General features: G+C 59.4%; 3 protein-coding genes across 3 annotated transcripts; 2 read left to right on the top strand and 1 right to left on the bottom strand.

The window, feature by feature from the left end:
* Positions 1 to 244: 244 nt before the first annotated feature.
* Positions 245 to 6,424, top strand: PLK3 (polo like kinase 3; the record flags this gene model as incomplete). The annotated part of the gene is made up of 15 exons (XM_080623663.1): positions 245 to 403; positions 1,167 to 1,274; positions 1,383 to 1,499; positions 1,948 to 2,077; positions 2,165 to 2,252; positions 2,783 to 2,878; positions 3,546 to 3,741; positions 4,087 to 4,213; positions 4,581 to 4,690; positions 4,777 to 4,894; positions 4,999 to 5,082; positions 5,229 to 5,391; positions 5,521 to 5,650; positions 5,756 to 5,866; positions 6,230 to 6,424. The coding sequence occupies 15 exons, from the start codon at positions 245 to 247 to the stop codon at positions 6,422 to 6,424; spliced, it is 1,932 nt and encodes a 643-aa protein (XP_080479789.1).
* A 1,615-nt stretch (positions 6,425 to 8,039) lies between these two features.
* DYNLT4 (dynein light chain Tctex-type 4) lies at positions 8,040 to 8,711 on the bottom strand (the record flags this gene model as incomplete). The annotated part of the gene is made up of 1 exon (XM_080623593.1): positions 8,040 to 8,711. The coding sequence occupies one exon, from the start codon at positions 8,709 to 8,711 to the stop codon at positions 8,040 to 8,042; it is 672 nt and encodes a 223-aa protein (XP_080479719.1).
* A 1,727-nt stretch (positions 8,712 to 10,438) lies between these two features.
* On the top strand, positions 10,439 to 17,359 carry BTBD19 (BTB domain containing 19; the record flags this gene model as incomplete). The annotated part of the gene is made up of 8 exons (XM_080623466.1): positions 10,439 to 10,530; positions 12,340 to 12,577; positions 12,979 to 13,032; positions 14,595 to 14,654; positions 15,877 to 15,945; positions 16,719 to 16,850; positions 16,970 to 17,095; positions 17,225 to 17,359. The coding sequence occupies 8 exons, from the start codon at positions 10,439 to 10,441 to the stop codon at positions 17,357 to 17,359; spliced, it is 906 nt and encodes a 301-aa protein (XP_080479592.1).
* Positions 17,360 to 18,678: the final 1,319 nt, after the last annotated feature.

Here is an 18,678-nt window from a genome sequence, read left to right as displayed (position 1 = left end):
AAAGGGTCCCAATGGGCACATAAAACCCCTTCACCCCTTTCAAATCCCCGCTCCTCATTCTCGGTGCTGCGGCCGCTTTAAGAGCCGAGCGGGGCTGCCCGGGGGCGGGGCTCCGGCGGGTGACGTCACGCGCCCATTGATAAAACCGGCGGGATTCCCGCGGCGGCAGCAGAAGCAGCAGCGGCAGCGCGGGGTGGTGGGGGCCACGTGTGCGGGTCTCGGCGGTGGTGGAGCAGCCTCAGCCATGGAGCCCGCCGGCCTCTTCCCCCCTTTCCCCGCCGCCTGTCCCCCGCCACCGCCTGTTCACACCCCGGTACCCCCGCCCCGCGCCGCCGAGACCACCCGCATCATCACCGACCCCATCTCCGGCCGCTCCTACTGCAAGGGCCGCCTGCTGGGAAAGGTACCCGGGAGCGGGTACGGGGAGGGTGTGCGGGGCTGGGAGCCGCGAACCGGTGCGGGGAGGGGGCTACGCTGCTGCTCGACCCCCACCTCGGGGTCGTCCGGTGCTGGTTGCGGCCCCCTCGGCTGCCACCGCCGCCTCCACCGGCCCCGCCTCTGCCGGTGGGCCCGCAGCAGCGCTGGAAGGGGTGAATCACCGGGGCTGGCTGCGTGCCTCGGCGGTTATCGGAGACGCATCGGTTTCGGGGCGCCCCGCGGGGCTTGCGTGGGCCGCGGGTGCCCCGGTTCCCAGCGATGCCGGCCCGCGCCGCTCCGCCGCACGCAACTTTTGTTCCCGCTGCCGGCGCTGTGTGTAGGAGGCGGGTGCCGATTCCCAGCCCGGCCCGGGCGGCTGAGTGTGCAGATTGGAGGTGACATCACGGCAGGAAAAACCTGTCTCCATGGGGCTGCCTTTCGGTGGCCTCCGGTCCCTGGGCTTCCTGCCCCGCGCAGGACTTTCCAGATCGATCCGTCATGTGGAGAGATGTGGAGCCCGGTCATGGTGGGAGGGGAAAATGGCCCTGGAGGTTTTACAGGAACTGGGTGAAGAAAATCGCTGGTTGAGAGCATCGCAGTTCAGATCTTAGTGGGCGACACAGCAGGAGGGAGCGTGTGACGCTTGCTGGGCTGTGCTGCAAGGGAATGGAGGAGGAGGAGGCAGCTTGTGAGCAGGCAGGGGCGAAGAGCTGTCTCTCACCCATCCATAACCACCTCTTCCCTTGCAGGGTGGCTTTGCACGATGCTATGAAATGACAGATCTCTCTAGCAACAAAACCTATGCCGTGAAGGTCATTCCTCACAGCCGGGTGGCTAAACCCCACCAGCGGGAGAAGGTGGGTGCTGTGGGGCTGGTGGGGTGCTGTTGTGGGGCTGGTGAAGTGGCGGGCTGGTGGGGCACAGAGTGGGCCCTGTGCTCACCTGGTACTGCTGCTCCCTTTCAGATCACCAATGAGATCGAGCTGCACCGGGACTTGCACCACAAGCACATTGTCAAGTTCTCCCACTACTTTGAGGACTCAGAGAGCATCTACATATTCCTGGAGCACTGCAGTAGGAAGGTGAGCGCTGGTGTGGCCTTCTTGTCAAAGGATCTCCTAAACAGAGCCATAGCTGGTTGGAGCAGCCCTTATCTGAGGTGCTTTGCTAGCACTCCCCTTCTCCTGGGCTGCCTGCTCTGTCACACCCTCTGAGCTCAGCCATAAGCTGTGTGGTTTTGCATGGCATCAGGGACGCTGTTGGCTGCCTGTCCTACTCAGGCTGCCTGCTCATGCTGGCAGCCCATAGCTCCTGGTGGGGCCCCCATAAATCCAGTGGTTCTCCTGGCTCTGCTGAGCAACCTCAACTTTGTGTGGAGTTTGCTGAGGTCATGGCTGTGGAAGAAGGATTATTTGTGGATGTGCAACTTCTGGAAGAACTGGATTTGACCCTGCCTGCCCCATGCCTAGTCAGCAGGGCTGCCTGTTCTCCCTGCCTGCCATCACCAAGCTGTCTTCTCTCCCTCTGCAGTCCCTGGCCCACATCTGGAAGGCCCGCCACACACTGCTGGAGCCTGAAGTGCGCTATTACCTCAAACAGATCATCTCAGGCTTAAAATACCTTCACCTCAAGGGCATCCTGCACAGAGACCTCAAGCTTGGTGAGTGCTGTGGTTGGGGCAGGGTGCCATGTGAGGAGCGAGGTGCCCCAGAGGGACTTGCGGTGACACATCACCCTTGAATTGCAGGTAACTTCTTCATCAATGAGAACATGGAGCTGAAAGTGGGGGACTTTGGGCTAGCTGCTAGCCAGGATACCTCTGACCAGAAGAAAAAGTAAGTTTGAGGCTTCCCTATTCCAGAGGTCTCTGAGGTTTTTTTCCCCTTCCTCCTATGGCTTCCTGAGAGGGTGGAGGGATGAGTGGCATCCCCTGGCCTGGGGAGGGGAAGCCTTAGGGTCCCTTCCTGGTGTGGGGGAGCGATTCCTGCCCCAGCTGCAGGCAAGGCGAGGGGGCTGGGGGCTTTGTGGCTCCTCCAGGAGGGAGCTTGCAGCCGTCGGGGAGAACAATGTGCTGACTATGGCTATTGTGCCTGCCCGGCTGCCCTGCCGGCTGTGCAGGGCCGGGACACAAAGGCTCTGTTCCTCCCCGGCTCTAGGACAAGCTCTTCCCAACGGCTCCCCAGGACCAGCTGCTCCTGGGAGCTGGAGAGGGGGGAGTCTGCATGGGGCTCCTTGTAGGTGGAGGGAGTTTTGGGCCACGAAGCAAAGTGAAATGGGGAGGACAGTCTGCAAGCTAAATCCCAGGGCTTGGAGCAGGGAAGGGTGTCTGCGAGGGGATGCACTGACCTGGCGCTTTGCCCCATAGGACAATATGTGGGACCCCCAACTACCTGGCCCCAGAAGTGCTGCTGAGGCAGGGTCATGGGCCAGAGTCAGATGTGTGGTCTCTGGGCTGTGTCATGTAAGTCTGTGCTGCTGGGTTGGGAAGGGTCCAAGCAAGGGAGAGCTGGGCTGTGGAGCAGCCCCAATGAGGAAGTCCCCTTGTGCTCTGCCTTGTGGCTTTGCAGTGGTTGCCCAACAAAAGGCAGGGGGAGGGAGGGTGGAGAGTGGCTGGATCCTGACCAGCCCTGCTCTGGAGGGGGTGCTGCCAGCCATGCGGGGCTGTGCACACAGGGTAGCAAAGGGCAGGTGCTCTTGTGCTGTGCTCAGCTCTGGTTCAAAGCACTGCCCTGTGAACCTGGTAAACAATGGAAAACCTCAGTGTCTGGTGGCAGCTGCTGCTGTTTGCTTGGGGAGCGATCGCTTAAGTGCATCCAGCCCCTTGCCTGGCTGCTGCCTGCAGGCTTCCTGCTCCACTTTCCACCCCATCAGCCACGCATGGGTGGGAGCGATGGTGGCAGAAGGTGGCCTTTGCCCACCAGCCCCCTCTCCCTCCCCAATGCTCCTTGCCTGTTGCTCTAAACAGTTGCTAGGAGGAAGCATGGCCGGATGTGAGCAGGGCAGCCCAGGCTGGAAGTGGTGCTCCCAGTCAGGTGTGGTGGCCAAATGCCAATAACTTCCTTGCTTTAAGTACTGCTGAGTCACAAGCCTGGTGGGGATGTGACAGTGGCGCATGTATCCCCTCCCAGGTACACCCTGCTCTGTGGGAATCCTCCCTTTGAGACCTCTGATCTCAAGGAGACGTACAGGTGTATCAAGCAAGTGGAGTACACCCTCCCTGTCTTCCTCTCCCTGCCCGCCAAGCACCTCATCGCCAGCATCCTCAGACGCAACCCTCAGGACCGCCTCACCCTTGAGGAGATCTTGGACCATGAGTTCTTCAAGGTGAGCATGTTGGGGTTTGGTTCTGATCCTTCTCCAAGTGGAATGAGGCTTTCCGGGCTGTGTTGTGCTGTCCTTGGAGCCCAAGTCTCAGTCCTTCAAAGGAAGCAGCTGATGTCCTGCCCAAATGCCAGCAGGGGGAACTGAGGGATCTGATGTGCTCCCACTGCCTTGTCCCTATAGTATGGGTTGTTTCCTGCACTGATGCCATTCCTGGGGCCAAGGCTTGGAGAAAATGCAAGCTGGCTGTCAGGAGGGTTGTGAGTGACTGCAGTCAGCCCAGGGCAGCTGTTCTGCCTGAAGCACGTGGGCTATGGAAACCAAACCTCTGCCTTGACCTCCCTGCAGGGCTACACGCCTGAGAAACTCCCTCCCAGCAGCTGTGTGATGGCTCCAGAGCTGAATCCCCCCAACCCAGCAAAGAGTCTCTTTGCTAAAGTCACCAAGACCCTCTTTAGAAAGAAGAAACCCAAAGGTGAGTCCATGTGCTTGCCCAGGTGACTCTTCCTCCAGGGAGAAGTGGGTTCTGCCTCCTGGAGAGACCTCCTGATGGGTCTCTGTGGACCCCCTGCCTGGGGCCAGCATAAGCTGTGCTTGCCCCCCTGCCTTTCTGGCACCAGTGGCCTGGCATGGGTGTGCGCTTGGAGAGCGGATGCGGTGCTGAAACCCATGGGGGCAGTTCCTCCTGGAAGCCCTCTGTTGCATGAGAACTGGGAAGTGAAAGTGGGAGGCAGCTGTCTGATGCTGTGCTCACCACCATGGGCAGATGAGAGAGCTGAGCGAATGGGAGGGGTGGCCACAATGTCCCCATCCCCTGTGCTCATCACTTCCTTTCTTCTCAGCCAAGAAAGGCTCCTTGGAAGACAAGGATGACATCTCCAAGCTGGTCACTGGGCTGATGAAGACCTCGATCTGCCGGCAGATGAGCTATAAAACTGTGGAAGGGAACGAGGTGAGAACACCCCTGAGCCCATGCACACCCTCCTTTGCAGGGGGGGGAGCAAGTGGGGACAGTGATAAAGCCAAGTCTCTCTGCAGGCTGCCCCTGTATCATGCCGCAGTGCCAGCTCTAGCCCCGTGGAGACAGTGGTGGAGGAGACATCTCACAAGTCTGCATCCCCCTCCATCCGAGGGACAATGGCCAGCAGTTGTGAGGGTGAGCAATACCTGCCTGGGCCACCTCAGCCTGTCCCAGGCTTCCTGTGCTGCCCTGGCTGATAGCGGAGCTGGCTGACTCAGCCTGTCATCTTCTGCCCGCAGCCTTTGAAGACTGCATCACTACCTCTGCCATCATCGAGTCGGCTGTCCGGCTTCTGCGGACCTGCCTCTCCTCCATGCCCCCAGGTAAACCGGTTGGTCCACTCGGGGATGGGGCAGGGAGCTGTACATCCCCTTCCCCACAGGATGAAGGCATGGCTGCTATTTGGGTGCTGTTAGACGTGGGCGGGGGTTGGCTTCTCGCTCTGCTCACCCCTTCTCTTTTCCAGCAGCAGGGAAAAACCCGGCTTCCCTGGCCCGCCACGAGCACTTTGTCTGGGTGAGCAAGTGGGTGGATTACTCCAACAAGTATGGCTTTGGCTACCAGCTCTCCAACCGTAGCATTGGGGTCCTCTTCAACAATGGCACGCACATGACTCTTTCCCCCAACCACAGGTAAGTGGTGGGGAAGGGAATAGTGTCCCTGGGGAAGCCCCTGATGTAGGAAGGGGCAAGGGGAGGCAATGCCAGGGTGGGTTTGGTGCTGGGTGGCCCCAAAGCTCATCGTGGTCTGCTCCTTCACAGGACTGTGCATTACAACCCAACCAGCAGCAAGCATCTTGTGTTCTCTGTGGCCGCTATCCCTGAGCAGTTGCAGGGGCAGATGAGTGTCTTGCGCTATTTTGCATCCTACATGGAGCAGCATCTCATGAAGGTGGGTGCGAGTTGTCTTCCCGGTGCCTGGGTTTGGCTGTGTTATGCTGATGACAGTGTTCCCACGTATGGGACCAGTGGCTTAATGAAGACTCTTCTCTCTAAGGGAGGTGACTTGCCCAGCATAGATGACCTTGGGCAGCCGGCCCTGCTCCTCCTGCAGTGGGTGAAGACTGACCAAGCCTTGCTCATGCTCTTCAGCAATGGCACCCTCCAGGTATGTGTGGGGCACAGTGGAGATGCCCAGACACCCATGGGGAGGAGGGGATTTGTGGCATGTGTTAGATCTTGTCTGCCACAGCCCACATGCACAGTCCAGCTGTGGGTGCAGGGTGCTGCTCCAGTCCCCGAAGCTGCTGGTCACAGCTTGTCCAGCCTGTGAGGGACATGATGCTTCAGTCGGCCACTTGTGTGTGCCTTGATGTTGGGGCTGGCGCATTCCTGCCATAGGGCATGGAGCAGGGATGCTCCTGGGCAGGTTGGGGAGGAGGAACGGGTTGAGGCAGGAAGTGTGGCTCCATCCTGGCTCCCGACATGCCATGGGAAGTATGGGTTAAACCAAGTCCAACCTGTCTCCTAGGTGAACTTCTACAATGACCATACCAAGGTGATCATTAGCAAGCCTGACCACTCCTGCCTTGTCACCTACATCAACCGGGAGCGAAATTCCTACACCTACAAGCTGTGCAGCATCCAGGAGCTGGGCTGCTCTCCTGAGCTCCACCACCGCCTCAGATACATCCTCAAGCTCCTCCAAGAACGTGCTGAAGCCTAGTGTGGGATCTTGGGGGAACCTTCACTGGACATAGAGGTCTCCCTCTGCCCTCCCATGGGATGGGAGGGATGTTGTGGTGCTGGCCGCCTGCCTGGGCACCCTGTATTCCGGTGCTCAGCTGGACTCTGGACTAAAGACACGTGGATGTGGTTACAGCAGCAGGCCTGAACATCCTTGCTGCTCCCTGGCTGTGGGCAATCTCTGTGTTCTCACTGGTAGCTCCTGCTCTTGTTGTGCTGTTCTCGATGGGGGGGACTGGGGTGGCACAGGGAGGGAGGTGGTGGGTGAGTGCCCTGCGGCCAGGTTCGTGGTCGGCTGTGCCTTGTCTGTACCCTGGTGCTCCAGCCTGCCCCGGCTGATGCACCAGTTCACTGAACCCTCTCCATGGCCTGGAGAGGACTGGCACAGCCTTGGCCTCAAGGCTGCTGTGGGGTAGGAAAAACCCCTTCCCAGGGGTGGACAGGGGTGAAGCTTGCTGCCTGCCCTGCCAGGGGCTGTGTGGGCTGGTGTGTGCCACTCCACAACTGCTACACTAAGGAAAGTGGGCCCAATGTGCCCTGTCTGCTCCTAAATTGTGAATTGTCTGGTACAACCTGATGTTTTGATAAAGGGGGGGGATGGAATTCAAGGGCTTGCCTGGAGGAGCCCTCATCTTGCTGGAACCCAGGGAAGTTTCTTGTTTTGAGGCAGTCTCTGCCACGTGGGACTATTTATGTATCTTATTTATATGGAATTATTTATTTTCCTGTTGGACTGTCCATGTGCAGCTCCCCTGTCTTTGACTCACCTAAAAAAAAATCTATTTGTGTAAGGGCAAACTGTGTTTGACTTGCTTGGAGCTTGGGCACCAAAGGGCTTAATCTTCATCCTTGTTCTAAGGTTGTTTCTGCCTGCCAGGCAGGACCCCTCTTGCTGCTGCCAGAGGACAAGGTCAGGGACACAGGATGGAGGAGAGGAGCCTCTGTGGTACCTCCGTTGTTCCTGTGGATGGTGGGAAGGGCAGAATTAGCTGTTGCTGGTGCCTGTGGAGCTCTGGAACTGCCTTGGTGTCTCCTTGCTGCTGCCAAAGTCTCGTTCCCAACTGTCACTGCACTTGGACCAAACCCACCTGCTCTCATGCTGTTGCTGAGATGCAGTAGCTGAGGCCCTGGGGTTGGTGGGTTGCCTGGGTCCCTGCCCTATGACAGCTCATGTGATGGGATATGAGCGGGGACTGGAGCCAGGAAAAAGGAGGAATTTAATGTGCTCCATGAACTTGTTTTGAAGGTAATCTGTCACCTCCTTCCCCATCACTGTGTAATCAATCTGCCTGGGAGCGGCTTGTGCTGTGGGAAGCAGCCTGGGCTGCTCCCTGTAGCATTGCCTTGGGCAGACACCAGTTCCAGGGTAATGCAGCCTTTTGGGTTGCCTTTGCTGCAGCTTGGGTCTTGTAAACTGTGCTAGTGAAAGCTATGGTGTGGCTGTGAGCCCAGGCTGGGGACTGTAGTGAGCATCAGGGCACTGAGGTGCACCCATCCCTTGCTCCTTGACACCATGGTGAAAGACTGCAGGCATGAGCCAGAGCTGGTGCAAACCTCTTTATTTCAACAGCACTGAGTGGAGGGAGAGGCAGGTCCTACTCAAAGTAGACCCCATGCACTGTGGCCACAGCAAAGAGGGAAGCATTGGAGAAGGTGGCGGAGGCAAAGCTGTCACTCTCGGGGTCCCAGAGTGCCTGGCTGGCCACCAGCAGGCTCTGCTGTGCCTGTTGCCCCAGCAGCACATGGCAGACCAGCTTGTACCGGGGTGGCACCACCTCCTTTGCTCTGCTCTGCAGCATCTCAACCAGGTTCTGGGCTAGCAGCGCACTGCCCTGGGGCATGTAGACCATGGTCTCAAGGGCACCGGTCAAGGCTCCCTCCAGCACCCGCTGCACCCGCCCTGCATTGAACTTGCAGCCTTCATCTGGTCCTATCCTGTAAGTGTTCTCCAGGCGGGTCTTGAGGATGGGCTGGAACAGGGGCAGCCCGGAGAAGCTCACGCGGCTGTGGAACATCCAGGGGCCGATGGAGGGGCGCCTGCCCCCTGGGGCTGCCCCCAGCGAGCTGCGGCGGCTGGCCAGGGCTGCTGGCAGGGTGCTGAGGATGGAGCTGCGGCGGGAGAGCAGGAGCGGCGGTTTGCCTTCCTCCGTGCCCCGTGCATGGGGCTGGGACCCACGGCGGGTGGTTCGGAGTGGGTGGGTGTCAGTGTTGTCTGCAGCCAATGCCTGGGCTGGCACGGACACCTCTGCGGAGGGCTGCTCAGCCATCTGGGTGGCCTGGAAAGGAGAGTGTCAGGAAGGAGGTAGGTTGTCCCACAGGTTCTTCATCCCATCTCTGCTTCACTTATCTCTCACTCCTGCAATCCCATGGAAAGGGGCTGGGGGGACCATGGCAGCTGCCTTTCCTTCTCTAGCACCTCCCTCCCCAGTAGCCACCACTGACCCAAGTCCACCCAGCCCTCAGCTCTCCCATCCCCAGCCTTTCCCCTGGCACAGGGGAGCAGCTCCTTCTGCTCCAGCTCCCTGTCCCACACTTACCACTAGCCCTGCTCCTGCCCTGCAGGGGTAAACCCAGGGGACTTGTTTCCAGCCAATGTTGTGCTCCTGGCTGCCCAGGACCAACCTTGGTAGGGACAAACCTGTTGTGCTCCTACAGTGTGTTGCTATGTGATACTGCAGCTCTCCAGGGCTGCTCTGGGCCATGGCTCCTGTAACTCCTTGTTTCCTGGTCTCTGGACAGCTGCAGTCACTCCGGGCATTCCAATGCTGGCTGCTCCCTGCCAGCTTCAAAAAATGTTTCCCTGTGTTAAATGTGTGAAGGAAGAGCGTGGAGGAGTGGAGAATAGCCACTGTGATAGATGCTTTGCACCCAGCTATGGGCTGCACTGGGTCTGGCATCTCCAACAGCTTGATCTTTACATCGTTTACGTCCTTTTCTCCCTGTATCAAGGGAGAATAGGGGCAGATGGGCATCCATTGAGCACGGTCCTGGCCCGAGGGCAGGTTTGCTGGGGATTCCCAGCCCTGAGGGGGTTTCTGTCCTGTCGGAGCCCGGCCCAGCTGGTACACCACTACCACCCCATCAATGTGTCTTTGTTTGGCCCGGCTGCCAAGCTATTTGAGGAAAGACGAGATGGCTTTTGTGTTTCTATCTCCCATCAGAGGTATTTATAGCCTGCCGCAGACTAGCGCTGCCAAGCGCTGGCAGCTGGACCCTGCTCCCTCGGGCTGCTGCTGTGGGTCCTGTGCTTCCCTCTGCGTTCCACAACCACTGATAGGCAAAGACGGGTCCCTCTGCAGGCACCCTCATGGTGTCCCTTGGGTCCAGCCAGGCTTGGGAGACAGGGGACTGGGCATCCCCTGGTGCAGTGCTTGGGTGAGGCTGGTTATGCTTTTTTCTGCCTGTGCTCTCGTGTCCTAAGCAGATAGGAAAGATGCAGGGCTTTGACCTGAAGCATCAGCAGGAAAGATTACTTTTGCTGTTCAGGGGCCCGATCTCCCAGTGCAGGGCACTCAGCCATGCCCAGCAGCTTTCCGTGGGGCCTGTGCATATAAAGGTGCTGGTGATCTTTGTGCATTGAACCTGCACGTTTTGCCTTTCCCGAAATCCCATCTGCCTCCTTTCACCCCCATCTGCCGCATCCAGAGGCTTCTCTGCAGCAAAGCCACTGCCTGGGGAGGGGGGACAGGCCCCGGTGCTGGTGCCCTGCTGTGAGCCACATCAGGGGGATGCCACATGGACCGAGCCATCCAGTCCCACCCGGCAGCCACCCAAATGGAGCTGCCTCGGCAGCAAGGAATGGGCTTCCCCACTCGCCACCCGTTTCTCCCTGCCACTGCCTCCCCAGCAGCCCTTCTGCTGCATGCCAGGTTTCCCTAGCAATGGGCCATGGCGTGTAGCGGCCTCCTCCCTGCGGGCTGCCCGGGCCGCCCAGCCTCCCGCCTGCCTCCTGCCTTCCCCCCGCCTTCCTCCGCCCTCCTCCCCAAGGCAGCCCATGGCTGGTCCCTGCTCCGCGCGGTTGATGCAGGGCGAAGCGGCCGCCTTCACCGCTGCCCTCCGCACCCTGGTCAACAACCCCCAGTTCAGGTGAGGGCTTGGGGGGCTCACACCCCCCAGCCGTGCCGACGCCCCCGGCGCTTGCTCCGTGCTGCTTCCCCATGGATCTGAGCCTAGCTGGGGAGGGGGGGCCGTTAGTACTTCCCGGCAGCATGGGGAGCCCGCACGGCTTTTGCAGCAGCCCAGGGCTGCTGGGTGCATTCCGCCCTGGGGCAGCCACCACTTCTCCGGAGCAGGGAAAGACCCCAAGTGTGCCCAGATCCTCTCTGTCCCAGGGAGTGACGCCAGCATGGCAAGGCAATGTCCCAGGCAAAATCCCGTGCTGAGGCTTCTGCCCTTGCCAGCAGTGAGGGTGCTGTAGTCACCCTGCTCCCTAGGGGCAGCCAGCTATCCATGCTTGGCTCTTTCAGTGCTTTCCTTTGATACCTCCAGCCTTCCGGCAGCACTGAAGGCAGGTGGCAGTGCTTGGCATCCCTGCTACCTCTTCCCGCAGCAGTGAGTGGAGATGGAGAGCTGCTGCCTCTGCTACCCAGCACCTACAGGGCATGTCCTGCCTGGCAGCGGGCTGGCCCTGTGGTCCTGTGCTGAGGCCTGGCACAAATGTCAGCGCTATCTGAGGAAACCCCTGTCCCTGCTGAAAGTTTTCGCCACCCAGAAGAGAAATTCCAGTGAAAACTCCCCAGCCACAGCACCAGGCAGTGGGGAAGCATCTGCCAGTGCCTGGTCATCCCCAGCCCACTGCTTGCATCCCACACTTTTCACCCTGCAGCCTTCATTCTACATCCTGCAACCTGAAATCTGCACTCTGCATCTGTCACCTTTATCCTACATCCTTCCTCCTGTAGCCTGCATCCCACAGCCTTCATTCTTCTTTCTGCATTTCGCAACCTTCATCCTCTGCCCATCCTGCAGCCTGAACCTCCATCCTGCATCCCAGACCTTGCATCCCGTAACTGCAGCCTGCATCCCACATCTCACAGACTGCTTCCCCTGCTTGTTTTGTGGACCACGGCCACGAAACAGTTAATTCAGTCCCCCTTACAGTAGCAAACATGGAGGGCTCAGCTCATGCTGCCTAGCATGCCCCAGCATGTGTATCCCAATAGACATGTGGGATGACCCAGGTGCCTTTCCCTCTGGTGGGCACATCCATCTCCCTGTGTGACACCATGAGGTTTGGGCCATGGGTTTGTGCATGGCCAAGTGACAGCTAGAGTTTGGGTGGCATGTCTTCTGTTGTCCTGCTGTGATGGAGAAAGAGAGGAGGAGAGGCCATGGCTGTATGGTGCATATAGGCTAGAAGGTCCCTTTTCCCCTTCCCTTGCCTCCCTTTCCTGGGAAGGGGAACACTCCCATGGTGCTGGGAGGCGATGTGGGACAAGGGCAGCGGGGTGGACCTTGTGCCTCAGAGTGCACCACAGGCCAGTGCCAGCCCCGCTGGCAGCAATGCCAGAGGCTGCACATCCATGAGCCCATGACTCAGTTCCCGTGAGTCAAGGAGGCTGAGCCCCGTGACAGCCGTGCTTTCTCCTGCTCTGCTGTGCCAAAAGAGAAAGCCACTTTCTCCAGCTGTCCTTGGCCTTTCTCCGCCCTGCTCTGTGCCAGCACTCACGTCTTTCTGTGCTCAGTACCTGTGGCTGGCTGTGCTTTCCAGAGGACCTGTCTTGCTCACCCCACCTTTCAGATGGCCATAAGGAGCCACAAGCAAGGATTCTCTGTGCTTCTGCTAGAAAAACCCACCCAGCCAGCCCCTACCCATGTGCCCTGTCCCAGCTCCAGAGAGCATCCTGTGACCCAGCTCCTAGATGCCTCATCCCTCATGGTCCTCTCTCCATGCAGTGACGTGACATTCGTCGTGGGCCGGGAGCAGCAGAAGGTGTTTGCACACCGCTGTGTGCTGGCGTGCCGCTGCCAGGCTTTCCGGGGGATGCTCAGCCAGGGGCCGGCGGGCAGCGAGGACTCCCCCAGCAGCATCCCACCCCAAGGACCCTTCATCCTGGGCAGTGTGCAGCCCGAGGTCTTCCTGGCCGTCATCGAGTTCCTCTACACCAACAGCGTCACCCTCAACAGCCACATCGTGAGTGGGGATGGGGCTGGCAGGGACCATGGGCATGAGAGGGACAAGGGGGGATGCAGAGGTTGGGGGTGCTTTGAAGGTGGAGAGGATGCTCTGTATGACACCTTATGGCTGGTTAACAGTGCAATGAGTGTGTGGGGCTCAGCCTAGCACAGAGCGGTGTCCAGAGCATCTTGTCCTACGTGTATCTGCCCCAGCCTCGGGATGCTATGCACATCCTGGATGATGGGAATGGGGACACCAGAGCAGGACACATTCATATGCCTCTATGGGGCAGCCCTTCCTCTCTCCCATACCCCACCTGGGAGCTCCCACAGAGGCAGGAGGACACATGCTCTTGTCCACTGGGCTGCCATGCCTGTTTCTGCACCCGATGCTCACAAGGTCTCTCTTGCCTGCAGGCGCTGGAGGTGCTGACTTCATCAGTGGAATATGGTCTGCAGGACCTATGCAAGGTACAGCACTGCTTACTCTGGGGGTGGTGGTCCCCAAGTGCCCCCATGCTGAGGAGCACCCCAAGATGGTCTCTGTATGGGTGGTGGCTGGAGGTGGTTCTGAGGGTGGATCACCATGGTCCAATGCATGCTCAGCCCTTGCTTCTCCATCCCAGAGGGTCTCTTCAGTGGGATTCCCCTTGAAGGGATGCTGTACCAACCAGGAGTCCTGTGGGAGCCGGGGAATCCCTGGGAAGCTTATGGAGTCTCATATCCTGCAGGAAAGCCCCAATGCTGTCACCCACGGGTGCCCTTTGGTCATCTGGCTGGATGATGCTGTAGGGAAAGCCCCATTCCTAGAGAGCGCTCAGCTCTGGTGCTGCCAGGGTGGTGCTGCTCAGGAGAGAAGGTTTTGGAAAGGCAGCAGGGAGCAAACAGGAGGGGTGGGAGGCGGATGAGGAGGGGAAGGAGCTGGAGCAGCTTGGCTTTGGGGCGGGTGGCTGGGCCACGTCATCGGGATGATTCCTGGATTACGGCTGATCGCGTGACCCGCCATCTCACACCCGGACTTCCCCTCTCTTCCCACTGTGCGGAGGAGCTGAGCCACCCTGGGCTGCTGTGCGCCGGGGTGGTGGGACGAGACCTGCCACATCACCCCATGAGGACAAGCACAGCCCAGATGTGGCACGGGGCTGTCAAAGAGCTGGTTGAAGGGACACAAAGGGTGTTGCAGGAGATGGGGATACGGTGCCCCAGACACGAGAATTCCGGAGGGCTATCCTGCAGTGAGCCATAGAGGAGGAGGGGAGGGAACGGGGCTGACCAAGGGAAATCCCTGACTGTGTCCCCAGCTGCAGGGTGACCTCATGTCCCTGTTGCAAATGACTCAGGGTCCTTCTGCTCCAGCAGAAGGTTCCTCCCTCCATGTCACATCCCCTTTGGTTTCCTAGGGGCTCTGACCCCTTAGGGTTGGTGGTAAGACAGACAGATAGCCGTTGCAATCCCAGGTACTGCTTAGTGGGATTTTCCTTGGAGATGCACACAGCAGATGCTATTTAGAAAGGACAGGATCTTGAACGTGATGGTTGCTTTTTTTAATGTGTGAATGATTGCACATCTTTTTTTTTCTATTTTGGGTGCTTATTATAAATATAACTTTGCATTTGTTAGTTTCTTTATAATATCTTACCCAGTACAGTCAAGTGAAGGGAAACTGAAATAGAGGCAGAAAGCAGGGCTGGGCAAAGCTGAGGTCACCCAGCCAGCACCAGGGATGTCCTCCATGGCAGGACACGGATGGGGACAGTGGCCAGGGTTAGGTGGCCCACCTGAGGCTATGAGGTTGGCTGGGGTTTGGTGGCGTCAAGCTCAGCCTATGGCTGAGTCACTGCCCAGGCTGGCTACCCACAGGCTGTGCTGTGAGTCCTCATCCCACAGCCCATCACTGCCTGGAGGGCTGGAGGTGCCATCCCCCCATGTCTCCTGTCCCATGTCCTGGGAGTTATGGAGATGCTGATAGTCAAGGAGAAGGGTGGCAGGGCTGGGTCTCTGCTCTTTCTATTCTGTCCCCGTTTGCCTTCCAGCTCTGCATCAAGTTCATCAAGGACACACTGAGCGTGGAGCAGGTCTGCGAGGCTTTGCAGGTGAGTGCGACGCCAGTGGGGTCACAGAGGGTTAAAAACAACCCATCCTGTTTTGGGACAGGAATTGGGCTGACCTTCCTGCTCTTGGCTGGATGGTGAGGCAGGATTTCCTACCCTGGCACATCATACCAGGGCTGCCAGGGACACCACAGCCTGGCAAGGAAATGTCCTCACTCTGCCCTGAACAGAGCTGGCCAGAGCTCCCCAGTGCCAGGGCCTTGCCATCATCTGTATGAAACTGGGATGCACTGGGTTTCTGGGAGTTCTCATGGTTTTGAGGCCAGCTCCAAAACCCTGCTGAGATTTAGGGCATCTAAAAATAGCCTTTTAGGGGGGTCCCAATGGCGCTACCATGCTGCTTGGTGAGACCGAAGCTGCTCCCCAGGGTAAGGGGATTTGTTCCATTACCCACAGGACAAAGTGATGCTCTTGTGGTGAGATGCTGGCCCCAGAGCATAGAAGCCCCTGCCAGATATGGTGCCAGACCACCCTGGCATAAACAGAGCTAAAACTGACCCGGAGGAAACAAACAGAAAACCCCAAAACAAAACAAACCTGAAGAAAACATCTTCCCTTCCTTCCCAGCTTGCGTCAGTCCCGGTCCCGTGCCATGGTGGAAGGGGAGGCGATGCTCACCCTGCCTGTGCTGGTCCCATGTACCCTGCATGCAGGGGCTGCCATTGCAGGGGGACAGGGACTTGTCCTCCTGGTGCCAGCCCTGGGACCAGCATTGCTGGGTAGGGCTGGGGGTGTATGAGGGCACCCCAAATTCCTGCTGCAGGGGGATGGTGGTATCTGTGGGGCAGGCTGGGGCTGATACCAGGGCATGGGGCATATGCGGGGGCTCTAAGCTGACCCCGTGCTCACACAAGGAGCACTGGGGACGTGTGGCCCCATGTCCTTGCACTGTGACCTCGTGATAGCAATGCTGGGGCTCCTTGCCCACTAGGGCTGGGTGATGTCCCTGAGCAGCAGTGGAAAGTCAGGTGCTTCCTGCTGACAGCCGGGCTGTCAGGTGATGGAGCCACCAAACTCTTTGCTGTGGGGCAGGCCCAGAAAGGGGGACCTTGGTGCCCTTTCCCCCCGCATCCGCACTGTGGCATCCCCACACATGGATGCTCAGCCCACCTGGGTCCCTAAGAGTGCCCAAGTCTCAGCAGGGCTTTGGTGGGGGGTCCCTCCTGCCTCAGACCCCATTGCAAGTGTCTGTATTGTCCCACAGGCTGCAGTGACCTATGGGCAGACAGACCTCCAGCAGCACTGCCTGGCCTTCATCGAGGGCTGCACTGTGGTACGGCTGCAGGCATGGGGAAGCATGACATGGGGTACCCCAGGGCATGGGGGGCATGGGGAACACTGGGGAACACAGGGGAACACAGCATGGAGCAAGTGCAGAGGAGGCCACGAGGATGATCAGGGACTGGAGCACCTCCCGTATGGAGACAGGCTGAGAAAGTTGGGGCTGTTCAGCCTGGAGAAGAGAAGGCTGCATGGAGACCTCATAGCAGCCTTCCAGTATCTGAAGGGGGCCTACAAGGATGCAGGGGAGGGACTCCATCAGGGACTGTAGGGATAGAACAAGGGGCAATGGATTCAAACTTAAACAGAGGAAGTTCAGGTTAGATATAAGGAAGTTCTTCACTGTGAGGGTGGTGAGGCGCTGGAACAGGCTGCCCAAAGAAGTAGTAGTGGCATCCATCCCTGGCAGTGTCCAAGGCCAGGTTGGACAGAGCCCTGGGCAACAAGGTCTAGTGTGAGGTGTCCCTGCCCATGGCACGGGGTTGGAACTGGATGATCTTAAGGTCCTTTCCAACCTAAACCATTCTGTGATTCTACAAGGCAGGGGTGCAGGACCCCTAAGAATGGGTTGACTGGAGGTTGGTGTTTAAGGGTATGCAGGGTGCCAGGAAAAGGAGGGTGCTGGGATGCCAGGGGATGGGTGTCTGGTTGGGGAAATGCTGGGGTGCCAGGCAGGGATGGCACCAGGATGGGCCTGATGGCTCAGGGAGAGGGATGTGTGTGGGGCCCCTGTACCAGCGCTCCAGTGCTGCGCTGTGCTGGCAGGCAGTGGTGCAGACACAGGGCTTCCACGAGCTCTCTGATGTGGTGCTGGCGCGGGTGCTGCGCAGTGACCGCCTGGCCGTGGACGAGCTGGACCTGGTGCAGGCTGTGAGGGAGTGGGCGCACGTCAGCTCGGTGAGTGCAACGCATGGGCACGGTGGGGTGGTCATGGATGGTGTCCCCCGTCAGGCAGAGCCACCCAGAGGGCCCCAGGACATCACCAACCCCATCCCTTACATTCCACTGTCTCGTAGGCTGTCCTGGAGCGCCCAGTGTCTGAGGTGGCTGCCCTGCCTGTGCAGGAGCTGCGCCTGCCCCTGCTGGCACCCAGTGAGCTGGCAACGCTGGAGAGCCAAAACCAGCGGGATCTGCTCATTCCGGTGAGTCTCTGCCTCTTCCCACGGTGTCCTGGCTCACCTCAGCAGCTGGAGGATGCTGCAGGTTTGGGTTTGAGGGGGGACCACGCTGTGGCCATGCTTATGCCACCATCCCTGTCCCCCTCCCCATAGGCAGAGAGCATCGCGGCAGCCTGGCGATCCCATGCCCTGAAGAAGGGCAGTGGGGTGCCCTCGCACCTCTGCCGGCCCCGGCGCGGCACACGGCCCCGCGACCACCACCGTCACCTGGACCCACACTCCAAGTAGGGGTTTGGGCAGCGGCAGTGCCCCCCGGCGCAGTGGGGCAGGGTGCGGTGCTGGGCACTGCCAGGGGTGCCCCCGTGGCCAAGAGCATCCATAAAGCTCTTTGCCCCATGCCACAGCTCCAGGGTCAGAGCAGGATTCCTGGTTCACCCCAAGAAGCAGTGGAGGGAACGGGGGGTTAGAGCTGGGCTATGCGGTGGGTGTGAGGACCCCCATACACCCCCGTGACCCGGGGGGGGGGGGCTGCAGGAAGGAGTCCCTTGTGGGATGGGGATACAGGGTGAGCCCCACTTTCCGCCGCCGCACTGCTGCCCCCAACGGGGCCCTGCGCTGGGCACTTCCCCGGGGCCGTGCTGCCCCCCCGCGGCAGCGAGGCTGTGCTGCAGCGGGCAGCGAGCACCGCGCAGGGCTGCAACATCGCCTCCATGCACCGGTGTGGAAGGGACTGAGCGAGCTGGGGAACGTGGGGCTTAAGAGTGAGGGGAGACCCCGGCACCTCTGCACCCACCCAGCACCAACACCAGTGACCCCGTCCCCAAGCCCTGCCAGCATCCCCAGCACCTCATAGCCCTGGACACACACACCTCACTGCCAGCCCCCCATGTGCCACACACACCCGTCTCCACACAGCCTGCACCCCCATTGCACACCCCATTGCATGTGCACACACAGCTGGATCTGTCTCAAGCATCCTCCCTTCCCCCGGCTATGCCCCCCAGGATAACGGGCCGGACACAGCAGGTAATTTATATATAATATATATATTTACTCTTTAAAAATAAACCTTCGGTCCCCACTACCGCCTGTACAAACTACAAAAATAAACCTTTGCTCTCTTTGATATAAATAACTTAGATGGCGTGTTGGGGAAGGGAGGGCTGCCCACCGTGCCCACGCCTGGCACGGGGACAGGATCCCGAGGGCCACCCCAATGTCTGGGGCTGGAGGGGGGACCAGGGCCATGGGCACGGCAAACACCGCTGGAGTTAAAGTGCTGGGTAACGGCATGGACAGTGCCCGGGATGGGGATGGGGACAGGGGCTGGCCTTCGGGACAGCCCCATGGCATGGGGACATGGTGAGAAATACGCTTTCCAGTGGGATGTGCCCAGTGGCAGTGTGGGCACCCATGGGAGCGTGCACTGCCCTGTGTGTGGCACAAGGGGCTGTGACTGTGGGACAGCTCATGGGCTTGGCACAGCAAGGATCACCCTCAAGGACACCCCCCAAAAACCCTGCCTGTGCAGTGGGAGCAACCACATCAGGCACATCCCCGATCTCCATCCCTCCTGTGCTCGCTGGTGGGGAAACTGAGGCATGGGG

This window comes from Psittacula echo (genome assembly GCF_963264785.1).
Source record: "Psittacula echo genome assembly, chromosome: 7".
Lineage (NCBI taxonomy): Eukaryota > Metazoa > Chordata > Aves > Psittaciformes > Psittacidae > Psittacula > Psittacula echo.
Note: the sequence above shows the minus strand (reverse complement) of the source record. Positions and strands in the feature narration are given on the sequence as shown.